At 44.1% G+C, this 19,024-nt stretch overlaps 1 protein-coding gene across 3 annotated transcripts in view; it reads left to right on the top strand.

The window, feature by feature from the left end:
• Positions 1-19,024, top strand: part of LOC105495413 (transmembrane protein 132D) — an 830,003-nt gene that overhangs the window by 677,424 nt on the left and 133,555 nt on the right. For all 3 annotated transcript variants that reach the window (XM_071070795.1, XM_071070796.1, XM_071070797.1), the window contains one exon: positions 7,882-8,025. In XM_071070795.1, coding sequence (XP_070926896.1) covers positions 7,882-8,025 — 144 coding nt within the window. The remainder of the gene's footprint in view (positions 1-7,881; positions 8,026-19,024) is intronic.

Raw genomic sequence — 19,024 nt, forward strand, 5'->3', positions numbered from 1 at the left:
CTGGTTGGATAAGCCTCCATCTTCCTCTGATGCCTTCCCCAAGCCAATTTTCCACAGGGCAGGGAAGGCTGGAGGTTCAGCTGGCGCTCCATTTCATTTGCTGTGTGGAATGTTTGCTTCCTCTAACCTCCTCCAATGGGGTGCTCAGATTGGGTGTGTTAATCACTGTGATGTTGAGCCCTGTGTCCTCTCTGTGACACCTCTGTGTCCACGTGTTCTCATCATTTAGCTCCCACTTATAAGTGAGAACATGTGGTATGTTGTTTTCTGTTCCTGTGTTAGTTTGCTAAGGATAATGACCTCCAGCTCCAACCATGTCCCTGCAACGGACATGATTTTGTTCTTTTTTATGGCTATATAGTATTCCATGGTGTATAGTTAAGCACTTTGATGGTTTTGTTTAGGAAGGAATCAGTTGATGCAGCTCACATTATACTATTTTTATTTCTTCTAACGTTATTCATCTATGTTAACATATATGAGATCATTTCACAACCATATATTAAAATGGCAAGTGATCTCCAAAGAGGCTATAGTAACTTTAGGGGAAAAAAAGAACAACAACAAAAAATGTTTTTTCTCATTACAAAAAAATAAGTCAATTTAACTTACTCGTTTTGACTTAAGACCAATGAGAAATCATGAGGGGGTCCCCTTTCAGGTTGCATCAGTTAAGATGGTGATTATCTGTGAGTAACAGAACTTGGAAATCAATGGTTAGAATGAGCAAGCTCTTAATTCTCTCTGCAAACGTGCTTGGAGGTGGATGCCGAAGGTGAGTGTGGCCATGCTTCTAGCATCCAGGCACTTCCTTTTTGACTAGTCACTGTATTCGGTTCCTAGTGCTGCAGTACTGAAGTGACAAAGTAACACAACGTGGTGGCTAAAAACAAGAGAAACTCACTCCATCACTGTTCTGGAGGCTCCAAGTCTAACATTGTGGTGTGACCAGGGCCGTGCTCCCTCTGGAGGCTCTAGGGAAGCATCCTTCCTACCTCTTCCAGCTTCTGTAGGTTGTGCCAATTCTTGATATTCCTCAGCTTATGGATGGATCATCCCAATCTCTGGTTCCATCTTCCTGTGCCATCCTCCCTGTGTGTGTGTCTGTCTGTGTTTTTTCTTCTTGTAAGGACACCCACAATACCACTTTAATCCATTAAGACCATGTCTCAACTAATCACATCTACAGATATACTGATTCCAAATAAACTCACATTCTGGGTCTCCAGGTGGACATGAACTTTGTACTCAATCCACCGTGGTCATCACTCATCTGTGCTTATTTATCAGACATTTTGGAGGGCATTTACTAGTTACCAAGCACTGTTCTAAACACCCTACAAATATTAATATACCAAATCTACGGCAAACCCAAGAGGTACATACCATTATTATGCTCATTTTATAGCTGAAGAGAATTAGGCACTAAGAGTTAAGTAACTTGCTTGGAGCCACCCAGCTAGTAGTGTCACAACCAGGATTCAAACGTAGGCAGTCTGATATGGTTTGGCTGTGTCCCCACCCAAATCTCATCTTGAATTTTAGTTCCTATAATTCCCACATGTTGTGGGAGGGACCTGGTGGGAGACCATTGAATCATGCATTCGGGAAGTTTCCCCCATACTATTCTCGTGGTAGTGAATGAGTCTCAGGAGATATGATGATTTTATTTGGGGTTTCCCCTTTTGCTTGGCTCTCATTCTGTCTTTACCTGCTGCCATGTAAGACATGCCTTTGTTCTTCCCTCACCTTCCACCGTGATTGTGAGGCCTCCCCAGCTACCTGGAACTGAGTCCATGAAACCTCTTTTTCTTTATAAATCACCCAGTCTTGGCTATATCTTTTTTATCAGCAGCATGAAAACAGACTAATGCACAACCCAACGAGAGATTCCCTGCACTTAACTATTAATAGTTCACTACACTGAAACCATGTGTCTTTTAACCACATACCACCACCTTTGAGTCACAAGATGCAGTTTAACTCCAGCATTATCTGTGCCTAGTGGGCAGGAAGAAAGGAAAAAGGAAAGACAACTTTCAGAATCTGCTTAGTTCTTGTTATTTTTTTCATTTTAGTTTAATTTTAATTTAACTTTTATTTTAAATTAAGGAGTACATGTGCAGGTTTGTTACAAAGGGAAACATGCCATGGAGGTTTGTTGTACCAATTATTTCACCACCCAGGTATTAAGCCTACCATCCACTGGTTGTCCTGATCTTCTCCCTCCTCCCAACCTCCACCCTCCCATAGGCCCCAGTGTGTTTTGTTCCCCTCTATGTGTCCGTGTGTTCTCATCATTTAGCTCCCACTTATAAGCGAGAACATGTGGTATGTTGTTTTCTGTTCCTGTGTCAGTTTGCCAAGGATAATGGCCTCCAGCTCCAACCATGTCCCTGCAAAGGACATGATCTCGTTCTTTTTTATGACTGCATAGTATTCCATGGTGTATATGTATCACATTTTCTCTATCCAGTCTACCATTGATGGACATCTAGTCGATGGTAGATTTCATGTCTTTGCTATTGTGAATACTGCTGCAATATACATGCACATGCGTGCGTCTTTATGGTAGAATGATTTATATTCCTTTGCCTATATACTTGGTAATGGGATTGCTGGGTCAAATGTATATCTGTTTTTATCTCTTTGAGGAATTGCCACACTGTCTTCCACAAAGGTTGAACTAATTGACACTGCTACCCACAGTGTATAAGTATTCCCTTTACCCCACAATGTCACCAGCATCTGTGGTTTTTAAAAAATCTTTTTAATAATAGCTATTCTGACTGGTGTGAGATGGTATCTCATTGTGCTTTTGATTTGCATTTCTCTAGTGATCAATGATGTTGAGTTTTTTATATGATTGTTGGCTGCATGTCTGTCTTCTTTTGAGTTTTTGTTTTTTCACAAAATTTTCTGGAAGTCTTGCTAAATGACTTTTATTGATATCTTCTGGGCCAGAAATGTGCCACAGATTAAGGGCAGCCAAAAACTATAGTCATTTTATTTAGGCATGTTACAGCCACAAATGAAATTGGGGTTTTGTTAGGAAAAAAAGGGAAAACAGGCATTCAATGGGCAACAAACTGTCTAACACAGAGATCAATCTCTTAAAGTGTTTTAAAACTTCCCTTGTACAATGTTTTTCTCTATCCATTATTTTCCTCGTCTCTGTTTTAAAATTAATTTTCAAAGGTAAACATGAATAAATGACTATGCTGATACTTGAAGCATAAAATCAGGATACCGGAAACATGAGGAAATTTGAAAAACAAAAATCAAAATAAAGAAACACTCTAATTCTAGCTCCAATCCATCAGATCACCGCACGACAGATTACTTTAGTGATGTAGCAGACTCGGTCAGGGCCCTACATATTTCCCTTGTACCCTAGCACAGCAGTGTGCTCCTGACCAGGTCCAAGTGCCACCCTCCATCGGGAGCTTCCTTTGAACAGTAGAAGTCTGTTTTGCCTGCACATGCAGTGGGCTGGAAGTGCTAAGCAGTGGTCTGTTTAGGAGCAGCACTCAGGATTTGGTGTATAAATACCCCAGCTCCCTCAGCCCTCAATGAAATTATTCTTAGGTATATATTCTAGAGAATTTCCTTGCGGGGAAATACATCATAATATATTTCAATCCATTGAAATACATACACATTTACACACTGCTATGGTTGGAATGTCTGTTCCCACAAACCTCATGTTGAATTGTGATCCCCAGTGTTGGAGGTAGGGCCATGGGAGGTATTTGGGCCACGGGAATGAGTCCCTCATGAGTAGGTAAAGTCCCTCTCTGGTTGCAGTAGGCTTGGGGCAGCGATGGAGTTCTCAGTGTTGTTAAGAGCCTGGCACTTCCCCTGTTCTTCTCCCTTGCTTCCTCTACTGCTGAGTGATCTCTGCACATGCCTGCTCCCTTCGCCCTCCTCCACAAGGCTTTCTCCGGATACCCAGTCTTCCAGCCAGCAGAATCATGAACCAAACAAATTGTTTTTTCTTATAAATACCCAGCCTCTCTAGGTTTTTTTGTTTGGGTTTGTTTGTTGTTTGTTTGTTTTGAGAGAACACCTCGCTCTGTTGCCCAGGCTGTAGTGCAGTGGCACAACCATGACTCACTGCAGCCTTGACCTCACTGGGCTCAGGTGATCCTTCCACCTCAGCCATTCAAGTAGCTGGGACTACAGGCATGTACCATCACAGCTGCATAAACTTTTTTCTATTTGTTTGTGGAGACAGGGTCTCACCGTATTGCCCAGGCTGTTCTCGAACTCCTGGGTTCAAGTGATCCACCTGCCTCAGCCTCCCAAAGGGCTGGGATTGCAGGTGTGAGCCACTGCACCCAGCCTGGTATTTCCTTATAGCAATACAAATGGACTAAGACACACACAGAATATATAATATATTTCATCATCCTCTGCAGGATCAGCTCCAGGTGCCCACTGTGGTAACTGGTTTAATCTACACAACTTGTTAGTAGCCTCCTTTTCCCTGTGTCGCCTGCACACTCTCCTATTGAAGTTTCCTGAATGTCCCAGATAAATTTCTCTTGAATCTTTGTCCCAGGATCTATTTCCAGGCTGGCTCAAACTAAGACATGGCTCGTTATTTCTCCAGCAAGACAGGGACTGTTATTGTTTCCCTATAATGGATGACAGTGAGTCAGCCCCCAGGAAAAATATCTGAAACCTCACTTTAATGGTTATACCTTTCTCAGTGCCACGTCCAGTCTATTCTCTGCTATTCTACCTCCTCCTCGACTCTGGAGTGCCGAAAGTTCTGTAGTGCTTTGTCAGAGATCCTTACTGGCACACAGATAATGCCCAAGTAGCAGAAAGGGTGTATGAAGTGACAATAAGGATTATGATTGGCTGATGGGAAGGAGATATGTTTTCTAAAGAGTCTGTGCCTTTATTTCCTAGGCTCTGAGGTGCTGTGATAAGGTGAACACACAGCAATAAGGAAGCTGAGCTTTCAAGGGTTTTCTGGGGTCCAAAAATTGAGCAGTTATAGGTCATATCTCAAGCAAAGCTAAGGCTTTGCAGGTACTTCTGCCCCTGAACAAGGATCTCCTTCGTCCTCCTCTTATCTAAATTAAAGACTTTTGTGAGTCATCCCCTTACCATTCGCCTCCTGGAAAAAGCAAAGCTGTGCAAAAGAGAAAATTCTTGACGTCAAAGAATTGGAAATACACAGAGGAGGCAGGGAAATACCAAGCCTGAAGGCTCAGTCACTCAGCCCCACTGAGATCTTTGTGGGCAGAAAGACATATGCTATTCAGAGAAAAAGGCAACACCCCAGACATATGGGCTTGCAGCTGCTCATCAGTCACTCCCAGCGTCATTTCTCATTATATTAACCTGAATGTGCAAAAACATGAAAGGCCTTTGGATTTTATCGTTGGAGTAGAGGTGCTCTTCACTTTTTACCACGAATGTGAGAAATTGTGTTCCCCGAGACTGATGTCAGAAGTGGCCACACTGCTCCCTTGTCTGTCTCTCTCTTTTGTGATGAGCCAGTCTCAGCCAGAAAGTTAAACAGCATTGTTCCACTTTTTCCCAGAGTACTACTTGTTCCTTTTGATCCTCACCCTTTAGAGTAGAAAAAAAATATTAGGTTGGTGCAAAAGTAATGGTGATTTTTGCCATTAAAGCTAATTTTTCCTGCCTGGAGCAGCAGGAAATGACATCATATACTGATTTTGCCTCTTCATTTTTGTGCTATGTTTTTATTCGAATTAAAATAAAATCAGGCTGGGAACCCATAGAGGAGAAAAAGTATATGGATAATGGGACTTTGAAGGCCTATGCATATTCCAACAGTTTAAAGCATGGTCTCTGAAATTTGGGAGCATTCCAAATTGGAGTCTTGTCTGTTAGAATTAAAATAATGAACAGTATATGTATTGCTACATCCAAAGCCTAACCCCAGTGAACGGGTTATAGACAAATCTCATCCCATAAAGAAAAAATAAGATCTTATCTAAGAAATAGTTAACATAAGGAAAATAGTTATGTCATTTTAGGATGATAAACTTCTATTCCTTCTGCTGGCATTCTATTAACAGGCATTTTACATTCCACATGAAAATCAAAGTAACAAGAATCTTTGCAAGCTCATCTCTCAAAATGACATGGATACAGCCCTACTGAGCTCGCAGTCTTAGAAGGAAAATAAAGTGATTGAATAACTACGAGTGAAAGTAAAATGACAATTGTGTTAGATCCACCCTAACCAGCTCCTAGCACCCACCCAGACCTTTTGCTGTTATTCTGTCAAGGAAAAGACAGATACAGAGTTAACAGAAGAAATGCAATGTGGCATGTTGATAAAACACCTCTTAGGGACACCACTGGCATGTGATGAGCTGAAACTGAGCAAAGAACATCGTGCACTAGGACTTGGAAGTTGTATTATACAGAGATGTGCGTTTATATTGGGACTTCTACGTTTTTGTGATAGAAAATGCAATCTCTGCAGAGAAGAATGAGATTCACTTACCAGGTATTGAGGCTCAGTTTTTTTTGTCTAAAAAAATAGGCTCCTATGATCTCTCAGGCCCCTACCAATTAAAAAATCACAAGAATTCTAGAAGAGTAACTAAGGATGAGCATGGGTACATTGGAGAGAGAGATGCAGGGTGTCATGAGATCCAGAGATGCTCCATGTCTGGGAAGCACCACCGAGGCATAGGTGTGCCTGAAAAAAAGGGATTCATGCATAGAGTGTGAGGAGCTGGGGAGCAAGAAGGTGAGGACGCGAATCCCAGTCCTTTCCCTGTTGAGTCCTATTTATGCACTCAACAAATATTAACACCGTTCATTGTAGCTAAGCTCTGTGCTAGGTGCTGGTGAGCAGAAAGCAGATACAGCCCCATGGAGCTTAGAGTCTGGAAGAGAGATAAAGGGATTAAATAACTATAAGTAAAACAGCAACTGTTAGGTGCTACTAAGGGGAAAGGTTCAGGGCGTTCTTCATTCTGAAAGCAGATACTCAGGGCAAGCTGGGACACCCCTAAAGACACACGTCTTGAGCTGCTCTATGAAAAAAGGGTTTGCAGCAAAATGCATGTTGGGGTGAGTGTGGATGTGTGTGGTGCAGCGTGGATCACATCAGTGGGGATGTGGGAGTGCTGCTGGAGCCACAATAACATTCCAGACACGTCTGGAGGCCAGGACCCAATAAAAGCCTGGAAAATTGAAACAGAGCGAAAGAAAGCCAGAGCAAGAGAGCACGGAGAGCGAGGGCTCTCTCCCTGCCTTTGTCTCCCCCACATGCCACACACTGGCGGTGCAGTGCTGCTCATCTAAGCTTCTTGCACAACACCAGGCCCCTCTAGCCATCCATCGGCTGCTGAAGCCACCATCGTTGTGTCCATGTTTAGACCTGTTTGAGTTAGCTGATGCATGGACTCGGGAGCTGGACTTCCCAGCCTCAAATCCTGCCTTCGTTGATTTCTACCTGGGTGACCCTGGGCAAGTCACAAAACCTCTCTGTGCCATTCTGTAAACTGGGAAGAAGAAGAATGTTTGTCTTATCAGGATGCTATGAGGATTGATGAGCCGATATTTTTAAAGCACTTACAAAGGCGCCTGACACATAATTGTTCGCCAAACACAATATTAGTAATAAATTTTCTCCACCACTTTTTCTGTCCTCCACCCCTTCGCCATCATAGTTGCCCTGCAGGAATCTGGGTGAGGACAGAGCATGATCCCTTGGCTGCCACGGTCCCCCGGTGGGTGCTGCCCGTCGGGATTTCTGAGCCTGCAGAAGAGGCCAGCGGTGTTTGCAGGGCAGCTGAGGAAAGGCAGGCGGCATACTCCTGGGGGCTGGGCCATCTCAGGAGGGGATGTGATGGAAGGGTGTGTTTGGTCTTCCAGGAGGCAGAAATTCTGAACACAGCCATCCTCACGGGGAAGACGGTGGCCGTCCCGGTGAAAGTGGTCTCCGTGGAGGACGACGGCACAGTGACAGAGCTGGTGGAGTCTGTGGAGTGTAGATCGTCTGATGAAGACGTGATTAAGGCAAGTTGACACCTCCCCGCCCCTGCAGAAACCTGCTGTCATGTCAGCTTCTGTGCTCCTGGACCAGCTTGGGACCTCTGGGACCTCTGGGTCCCACAGGATCGCTCCCATCCCGTTCTGGTTATCCTGCCACTTAAATCAGGAGACTCTCCCTGGCACAAATATTGGACAGAATGAAAAACTGCTCTGGCTGATGACTCCGAGTCTGGGAGGCTGTCCCTTGACACTCTGTGTTTGCCGAATGCCCTTGGCCTCTTCCCAGATCCCCAGGGAGATTGCGGCAGGAGGCAGGGACCAGCTTACCCTCCAGCCACCCCAGGCCAGGGAGAAGAGGGGAGGGAGCCCCAGAGCCTAGATGGATGGGTGTGTGGCCACACACTCCGGGATGATTCTATAGCACACAGCATTTGTGTGAAATCAATGGTGGTATAAGTTATACAACTACTCCCAGCTTTGATTTACAATACTGGCCAAGGGAGAAAGAGGAAATCGTTCTCTATTCCTCTGCTCAGCCCACAAAATTCCACGTGAGCTAGGGATGTGGATGAACAGCGCTCACCCCTCCTTCCTTCGTCTCGGCCTCTTAAATTGAGTGCAAAAATGATTCAAAACAAAGGCACACTGGGAGACGGATGGAGGAGGCCGAGGAGATGGAGTCTTGCTCTGCCAGGAACCTCATAGAACACTTCCAGCCTGCGGGAGGTAAATGGGTTCCTCAGGCTGCCACCATCCACTCCAGAGCCAGGGCTGCGGTGACAGATGTAGCAGGCACCTCCTTGAAGGAGGAGGCTGCCAACAAAAGCCCGGGACAATGAGAAGGGCTTCACGAGGCTCCGGGAGACTCTTTCCGCATGAGTCCCAGCCAGGGTCAGAGCACAGGACAATACCCAGACAGGAACTGGTGTAACCACGCTGCTCTGAAGCAAATCTTCACGGAGCATTTTTGCTCACTTAAAACACAGTCAACAAATGCGAATCTAATTTCCACTAAGTGCTAGATACTGTTCAAAACTCTAGGACCGCACAAATGAGATGGACAAGCCCCATCCTTAAGGTTTTAGAGAGAAGGCAGAGATGTCAGAAAGCAACAGGGCAGCAGGAACACATGACATCATACAGCACTCCTGCCTACTCATTCCAGAATCTTCTTCACATCAGCACAGGGCAACTTCCTTGACTGGCTCCAGCCAATATCTAGGCTCATTCTCCCCTCTCTGCACATCCAAGCCTTCAGCAAGTCCTGTTGGCAATGCCTTCCAAGGATAGCCAGGATCCAGTCCTCCTCCACAGGTCCTGCCACCACCCCGATCCCAGAAACAGTCACCTCAATCAAAGCATTGACCACCTGGCTGGTGTCCTAGGTCCCATGCTTGCCTCCTCTCCCATAACCCCTCTTTAGTGCCACAGCCAGGGCAGCCACAGGCGATCTGATCATGTCACCCCTCTGCTTGGCCCCTCCCACTTCTCTCACATGATGACCTCCAGGCTGATGAGTGGACACGGATGTGCAGTTTGATAGAAGAAATCAGTCTAATCATGAGGTTAGAGATCTATCTAACCTCATGTTAGATAGATCAGTTGGGTGACGACAGTTTACAACAATCTATTACATATTTCAAAATAGCTAGAGAATAATACAAACGTTCCTAGCATAAAGAAACAACAAACACCTTAGGTGGAGGTTATTTTAGTTACACTGATTTGATCTTTACAAATTGTATGAATGTATTAAATAGCCACGTGGACCCCAAAATATATATATTTATTATGGATCAATACTTTTTTTATGAAAAAAAATGCACTGGCTTCCCCTCCTCAAAGGAAAAGCCAAAGTGTTTACAGAGACAGAATCAAACCTTTGCAGCCACACCGGCTGTAACGCTGACCTCACGCTAGGCACAGCCCCTCTGGTTCCCTCCACTCTGGTCACACTGAAGTCTTGGCCGCTTCTGTAACAGTACAGGCATCCCCTCCCCTCCCTCTGCCTTTAAATTTCTTTCCCTAGATGCCTGCATGGCTCCCTCACCTCATCTTCTCCCCAAGGCCTTTCCTGAGCAGCATCAGCAAAATCTTCACAGACACCCACAGCACTGCCTTCCCCATCCCTGCTGAACTTCTATTTATATATGCATATATGTCATACATAGCATATGTTTATGTATTCAGAGATACACTATATTTTTGTTTATTGTATTCATCGTCTGACTGTCCTCCTTGGAACCTAAGCTCTGTGAGGGCAGGGCTGTATTCATTGTCTGACTGTCCTCGTTGGAATGTAAGCTCCGTGAGGGCAGGGCTGTATTCGTTGTCTGAGTGTCCTCCTTGGAACCTAAGCTCTGTGAGGGCAGTGCTATATTCATTGTCTGACTGTCCTCATTGGAACCTAAGCTCCGTGAGGGCAGAGCTGTATTCATTGTCTGACTGTCCTCGTTGGAATGTAAGCTCCGTGAGGGCAGGGCTGTATTCATTGTCTGACTGTCCTCGTTGGAATGTTGGAATGTAAGCTCTGTGAGGGCAGGGCTCTATTCGTTGTCTGACTGTCCTCCTTGGAACCTAAGCTCCATGAGGGCAGGGCTGTATTCATTGTCTGACTGTCCTCTTTGGAACCTAAGCTCCATGAGGGCAGGGCTGTATTCATTGTCTGACTGTCTCATTGGAACCTAAGCTCCATGAGGGCAGGGCTGTATTCATTGTCTGACTGTCTCATTGGAACCTAAGCTCCATGAGGGCAGGGCTGTATTCATTGTCTGACTGTCCTCGTTGGAATCTAAGCTCCATGAGGGCAGGGCTATATTCATTGTCTGACTGTCCTCGTTGGAACCTAAACTCCGTGAGGGCAGTGCTATTTGAGTCCACTTTGTTCACCACTCTATTCTTATCACAACAGTAGTGGGGAGTTTTTTGTTTGTTTTGTTTTTTGTGTGTGTTTTAAACTTTCATTTCAGGTTGGGGGTACATGTACAGGTTTGTTATATATTAATAGGTCACCTGCGTGTCACAGAGCTTTGACGTACAGATAATTTCATCACCCAGGTAATAAGCACAGTACTCAAGAGGTATTTTTTTCTGATCCTCTCCCCCTCCCACCCTCCACTCTCCCATAGACCCCAGTGTATGTTGTTCCCCTCCTAGTATCCATGTGTTCTCCTTGTTGATCTCCCACTTGTAAGCAAGAACATGCAGTATTTGGTTTTCTATTCCTATGTTAGTTAGGATAATCGCCTCCAGCTCCATCCATGTCCCTGCAAAGGACATGATCTCATTCTCTTTTATGGCTGCATAGTGTTCCATGGTGTATATGTACCACATTTTCTTTATCCAGTCTAGCATGGATGGTCATTTAGGTTAATTTCGTGTCTTTGCTATTGTGAACAGTGTAGCAATGAACATTCACATGCATGTATCTTTACAGTAGAATGATTTATATTCCTTTGAGTATATATCCAATAATAGGATTGCTGGATTGAATGGTAGTTCTGTTTTTAGCTCTTTGAGGAATCACCAAACTGCTTTCCATAGTGGCTGAACTAATTTGCATTCCCAATTTGCACCGTATAAGCATTCCCTTTTCTCCACAACCTTACCAGCATATGCCTTTTTTTTTTTTTTTTTGACTTTTTAATAGGCCATCTGACTAGTGTGAGATGGTATCTCATTGTGATTTGGATTTACTTTTCTCTAATGACTAGCGATGTTAAGCATTTTCTCATATGCTTATTGGCTGTATATATGTCTTCTTTTGAAAATGTCTGTTCATGTCCTTTGCTCACTTTTTAGTGGGGTTGGTTTTTGCTTGTAAAATTGTCTATGTTGCTTACAGGTGTAGGATATGAAACCCTTGTCAGATGCTTAGTTTGCAGATATTTTTTCCATTCTGTTTGTAGGTTGTCTGTTTACTCTGTTGAGTTTCTTTTGCTCTGAAGATGCTCTTAACTTTAATTAGATCCTGTTTGTCAATTTTTGTTTTTGTTGCAATTGCTTTTGCCATCTTCATCATGAAATCTTTGCCAAGTTCTATGTCCAGAATGGTATTTCTTAGGTTATCTTCCAGGGTTTTTATAGTTTTTAGATTTACATTTAAGTATTTAATCCATCTTGACTTAATTTCATATGTGGTGTAAGGAAGGGGTAGGTCATTCAGGAGTAGGTTGTTTAACTTCATGTAATTTTATGATTTTGAGTGATTTTCCTTATATTTATTTCTATTTTTATTGTGCTGTGGTCTGAGAGTGTGGTTGGTATGGTTTCTATTTTTTTTGGAATTTGCTAAGGATTGTTTTATGTCTGATTATGTGGTTGATTTTGGAGTATGTGCCACGTGGTAATGAGAAGAATGTATATTCTATTGTTTAGGGGTGGAGAGTTTTGTAGATGTCTATGAGGTTCATTTGGTGAAGTGTTGAGTTCAGGTCCTGAATATCTGTGTTAATTTTCTGCTTCAATGATTTGTCTAATACTGTCAATGGGATGTTGAAATTTCCCACTATTATTGTATGGGGATCTAAGTCTCTTCCTAGGTCTCTAAGAACTTGCTTTATGAATTTGGATGCTTCTGTATTAGATGCAGGTATAGTTAGGATAATTAGGTCTTATTGAATTGAACCATGTACTATATAATGCCCTTCTTTTTTTATCTTTGTTGGTTTAAAGTCAGTTTTTTTTCTGAAATTAGGATTGTAACTCTTGCTTTTTTTCTGTTTTCCATTTCTTTGGTAGATTTTTCTCCATCCCTTTATTTTGAGCCAATGGATGTCACTACATGTGAGATGGGTCTCTTAAAGACAGCATACCATTAAGTCTTGTTTCTTTATCCAGCTTGCTATTCTGTGCCTTTTAATTGAGGCATTTAGCCCATTTACATTCAAAGTTAGTATTGATATGTGCAGATTTGATCCTGTCTTGGTGTTGTTAGTCATAGACTTGTGTTGTTGCTTTCTAATGTCACTGTTCTGTGTATTTAAGTGTTTTTTCAAATTGGCTGGAAATGGTCTTTCCTTTCCATATTTAGTGCTCCTTCCAGTAACTCTCGTCAGGCAGGGCTGGTGGTAACAAATTATCTCAGCACTTGCTTGTCTGAAAAAGGGACTTATTTCTCCTTCACTTATGAAGATTAGTTTGGATATGAAATTTATGGTTGAAAATTTTTTTCTTTATGAATGTCGAATATAGGACCCCAATCTCTTCCAGCATGTAGGGTTTCTGCTGAAAGGTCCACGGTTGGCCTGGTGGGGTTCCCTTTGTAGGTGACCTGCCCCTTCTCTCTAGCTGCCCTTAACATTTTTCCTTTCATTTTGACCTTGGATGATCTGATGATTGTGTCTTGGGGATGTTCTTCTTCTGTAATATCTCACAGGGGTGCTCTACATTTCCTGAATTTGAATTTTGGTGTCTCTAGTGAAGTTGGGGAAGTTTTCATGGATGATATCCTGAAATATGTTTTCCAAGCTGCTTGCTTTCTCCCTGTCTCTTTCAGGGATACCAATGAGTTGGAGATTTGTTCACTTTACATAATCCCACACGCCTTCTTCAGAGGCTTTGTTTGTTCTTCTTCATTTTCTTCCTTTATTTTTGTTTGACTGAATTATTTCAGACAGCCAGCCCTCAAGCTCTGAGATTTTTTCAGCTAGGTCAACTCTGCTTTTAACACTTGCAATTGCATTATTTAATTCTTGTAGTGTGTTTTTTAAGCTCTATCACATCAGTTTGCTTCTTTTTTATAACGGCTATTTTGTTCCTATATCATTTTATTGTGATTCTTAATTTCCTTAGATTGGGTTTTGATGTTCTCTTGAATCTCAGTGATCTTTGTTTCTATCCATATTCTGAATTCTATTTATATCATTTCAGCCATTTCAGCCTCGTTAAGAACCTTTGCCAGGGAACTAGTGTAGTCATTTAGAAGACAAAAGGCACTCTCGCTTTTTTAGTTGCCAGAGTTTTGTGTTTGCTCTTTCTCATTTGTGTGGGCTGATATTTCTTCAGTATTTGAAGTTGGGTCCTTTGGATGGGTTTTTTTGCTTTTTTCTTATTTGATGAACGTTCTAGGGGGTTTGATTATGGTATAAGGTGGGTTCAGTTGACTGGCTTCAAGTCTAGTCTGCTCCTGGGTCTCTGAGGAGCCCCCTCTGATTATTGTTTTCATGCCCGTATTTCTTTTGTTCAGTATTCTGGTCCATGAGGCTCCCTCAGGCAGGAGCCGCAATTGGCAGACAAGCTGTATACTTGCCAGGTTGGTCCTAATCTGCTGTCTATATGCTCCCTGGGGAAATATGGGGTTTTGTGTGTCCATAGAGCTCAGGTGGAAACAGGACTGCTGTGTTGGAAGCTCTCTGGGTGTGACACGTCTGGCTCTGGGAGGCAAGAGAGGGTGGAGTTCCCTACCCAGCCATCCACATGTTTTCAGAGCAACAGGAGGCTGTGCCCCTTGGCAAATTTAGGCAAAAGTAGGACCACTGAGCCAGAAGCTCTAGCAGGAGTGACTTGTCTGGTTACCAGTGGCAGGGGTGGGTAACAATACCTGCCTGCCATCCAAATGCTTCCTGGGACCACAGGAGGCTGCACCCACCAGCTGAGTTCCCACAGAAGCAGGGCCACTGGACCAAAAGCTCTAGCAAGCATTGTCCTCCTGGCTATCAGTCAACACTAGTGTTGAAAGGAAAACCTTAAACAAATTAAATATAACAGAGTTTAATTGAGTAAATAATGATTCACAAATTAGGGAACCCCCAGTATCTGAACAGGTTCAGAGCAACTCTGGAGCTGCTATGTGGTCAGATGACATTTATAGACAGAAAAAGGAAAGTGGACCACAGAAAACAGAGTGAGGTGCAGATGCAGCCAGATTAGTTACGGCTCAGCATTTGCTGTATTTGAACATGGTTTGAAGTATTGGCTACCTGTAATTGTTGACACTCAGCAATTGGTACAAAAGCAGGTTGCAGCATGGTTGAACATGCAGTTAGGTTACTGTTCAGTAGGCATGGAGAAATCTTTGAGCCAAACTTAAGCTGCATGCAGCAGCTTTAGGCTAAGCTTAACACAAGGCACATAGTAGGTGGTCAAGAAATGTTGGCTGTCAGCAAACATTTGCTCAAATATGTTTGACAGCAAACATTTCTTGAGCAACTACTATGTGCCTAGTGTTAAGTTTAGCCTAAAGCTGCCTCACGTAGTTTAAACGCTGAAGGGAAAACATAACCACATCACTCAAGGTTTCCCTGGGGGTGTAATACCTGAAGGATGAGCCTGTGCCCAGTCTGCCCTGCCAGCAGAGGAAATGTCATGAGGAAGAGGAATAGGAGGCGGTTCTTTCAGCTTGTGGCCACACTTCCAGCCTCCAGGAGTGGCCCTGTGATTCAGGGTGGCCAATCAGAGCATTGCAAATTCTGGACATGCCACTGGCTCAGAGACAGACACATTATCCAATCAGAGCCAATGAGATGCAAGCTTGCGACTTGGGCTGGAACTCTGAAGAAAGAAATGTTTTCCCTCCCCTTGTTTCTGAGAATGACTCATGAAACCACCCTTGGAAATATAAAGGGTGCAACGAAAAATGAAAAACCTCACAGCATTTATTTTACATCCACCAATAAGCCTCAAAGCCCGATGCACAACTTAGAAATCAAAACCCACAGCTCACACAGTTGTCATTGTGCTGCTCTGTGAATCACAGATGTTGACAAAGAGCCACCTGGTACATGTGATGTTTTGGCATCATTTGGAGGCTGTTAAGAAAGAAAGCCAAGGGATTCTCAGAGATGTGTCACAGCCACCTGTGCAGCCCCTGGAAAGCCTCTGAGTGGAGAAGGTCTGCCTTGAAAGGCCCCAGTCTTTTTATTTTTATTTGCTTTCTCTTCTTTCCTCAGCCAAAAGCCCAACAGGCTGGTGTGGGCTTCCCCAGCCACATCAAAACCTCCTCTCAGGAAATCTACTGAAAACTCATTCATGTTGAATTGTAAATTGCATAAAGGCATATGCTCTCTTCTGCCTTCCAGTGATGCTCGGTTGTTGTTGTTGTTTTTTTCCGAGAAGGCAACAGGTCCCCAGGGAAAGCATTTCAGATATTTGCAATAATATCCATTGTGATTCTCAGAGGTTGGAAATAATAGGAAATGCCACCTACATTAACAAGTTAAAAAAAAATTGTCACATGATTGAAAAGTCCAGCTTGGGGCTAGCTTAGGGTGTTTTATTTAGAACTCCAAAATACATCACCGGAACATCCCCTCTCTCCCTCTCCCTCCTTCTCTCTCTCTCCCCCTACCCCCACTCTTTCTCACTTTTTCTTCCCTATAGACACTCTTCTGTATGAGTTTCATTCTCACAGAGCTGTCATTGTGGGAGCAAGATGGATGCCTCAGAACTGGCTCACATCCAATAGAAAAGAGTGTTTGTCTTCTGGGGCTTTCCTGTATAAATCCTGGGATGTGTGCTTATGGCACCTATTTAGGTCACCTCCTTATCCTTGAGGCCAGCACTGCAGCCAGGGATCCAAACATACTGGTTGTCCAAACCCTAAGTCATCTCAAAGCACATGAACTCAATGAGGAGTTTGGGGAGTAGGGTCCCCCAGGGCCAACCTGTGTATTGTCACTACAGAGAAGGGCAGTGGACTCTCTGCAGCAAGAGCAGCCCATGTCCCCTGCAGCCACTTAGGAGTGGGATAGCCTCGGGGTTGGGAGCACTGTAAGAACCCACAGAGCAGCTGGTGGGAGAGCTGCTCTCGCCTAAAGCCAGCCACACTTCACACACCCGGAGGAAGGCTGACTTGGGCTCAAGGATTATTCCTGAAAAATTTGCTAAGGTTTTTGTTCTTGTTGTTGCAACTTGCAGGTTCAAGCGTTCATTAACAGTCCTGAACAAACCAGTCTCCACCAAATATTTCAGACATGTCCACTGATAAAAATCAAAGGGGGCAGGCCGAGGCGGGGGCATCACGAGGTCAAGAGATTGAGACCATTCTGGCCAAAATGGTGAAACCCCGTCTCTACTGAAAAGTACAAAAATTAGCCGGGCATGGTGGTGCTCGCCTGTAGGCCCAGCTATTCAGGAGGCTGAGGCAGGAGAATTCCTTGAACTCGGGAGGCGGAGGTTGCAGTGAGCCGAGATCGCGTCACTGCACTCCAGCCTGGCAACAGAGAGAGACCGTCTCAAAAAAAAAAGAAAAAAATCAAAGGGGCCTGTAGCCCTACCTGATTATAGCTGCTCTTGGTGAACCTGCTTTATTTTACAGCATTTCAACAGCATCAACATCCACCCTTGCTTCTGCACCGGAGACACACAACAGTGGAAATCAGGTGTAATAAAGCTTGACACATTCCCCTAAGGTGGATCAAAGTAGAATCTTTCTCTCTGTGAGAGTAGCAAACTGCTGTGAGGAAACGGAGTGTAATTTCGGGGATGGGAGCACAACACATAACAAGCTGAGTAAACAATCGGGAGGAAGAGAAGAGTGGAAAATCAGAGAAGCTCTTCCGCAGCTATTTTCAGCATCCCTGGTGGAGCACTTCAGTGTTGGGGCCTGAATGGCCTAACTCCTCTTCCAGCAGCCTGTTCCTGAGGAGAGGAGAGCAGTGGAGAGCCGGCTCCCGTGCAGTTCTGTTTCAGCAATCCAGCTGGACGCCCAACCACCTGCACCGCCACAGGGACAGCCCTCAGGAGGCAGCTTCCTAATTAATCGCTTCTCTTTTTTTCTCCACCTGCAGATCCTATAACTTCCGATCAGCTTTTTTGTCCGCATCCCAAGAGTTTAGCCAAATGGCTTCAAATATTCAGCTAAGGAATGGAGAAGTTGCAGGGATTGTGCCTCCTCACTGACCCCTGCTGCCTCTTTGAAGACTTCCCGTGTCACCCGCAGGGAAGAGTTCTCGGGAAGCAGACTGGCCACATAACAATAGCATCCCCCGTGTACGAGCTTGATACCTTTGATGCACTGACACAGGAGATGCACTTTTGATGAGTGGAGGAGTGTCTCTGAGGCTCTTTTATTCAGGAGGGGTAATGGTTTAGACTGACCTCCCAATAGACACTTCCTTCAATCCATCATGTGGCAAAGGGTGGTCATTTTGATAGGAATCCTTCAATATTGGAAAGGACTCTGTAGCTGCAGAGTGGGAGTGACCACCTGCGGGATACAGGGATTGGACCTGTTGGTCCCCCCTCCATCCAGTGGAGATCCAAGTGGATTCATGGCAGGGAGAGTTAGGGGAAAATAAAGATGCACTGTATCACATAAACTTTGCATACTCACCCAGCATTATTATTGATTTTCAATCATGGCATTCTATTTGGACAGCAAATAGTGGTGATTCTTTCCTAAAGTTGACTTCCTAATATTAGGATTTTTGTTATTGCTGGATTAGGAGTTGATATGGTTTGGCTGTGTCCCCACCCAGATCTTATCTTGAATTGTTGCTCCCATAATCCCCACGTGTCATGCGAGGGACAGAGTGGGAGGTAATTGAAACACGGGGGCGGGTCTTTCCCATGCTGTTCTCGTGATGGTGAATAAGTGTCATGAGACCTGGTGGTTTTATAAAGGGCTATTCCCCTGCACAAGCTCTCTTGTCTGCCACCATGTAAGACATGCCTTTGCTCTTCCTACACCTTCTGCCGTGATTGTGAGGCCTCCCAGCCATGTGGAACTGTGAGTCCATTAAACCTCTTTTTCATTATAAATTACCCACTCTCAGGTATTTCCTCACAGCAGTATGAAAATGGATAATACGGGAATAAATGTATTAGTTTAGAGAAAACAACTTTTCTGCTTCCTATCCATAGGCTCATCTTGTAAGTTCTTCTACTATATCAATCTGTTTCTAAAACCTAATGTGTGATTTCAGAATTGTTAGTGGATTATTTCACTCCTGATGCAGATTAAAAGTAGTTAGAGATAGCCAAGAGTGGTGGTTCACAGCTGTAATCCCAGCACTTTGGGAGGCTGAGGCGGGTGGATCACTTGAGCTCAGGAATTCGAGACCAGCCTGAGCAACATGGCGAA

Source organism: Macaca nemestrina, chromosome 10, assembly GCF_043159975.1.
Source record: "Macaca nemestrina isolate mMacNem1 chromosome 10, mMacNem.hap1, whole genome shotgun sequence".
Taxonomy (NCBI): Eukaryota; Metazoa; Chordata; class Mammalia; order Primates; family Cercopithecidae; genus Macaca; species Macaca nemestrina.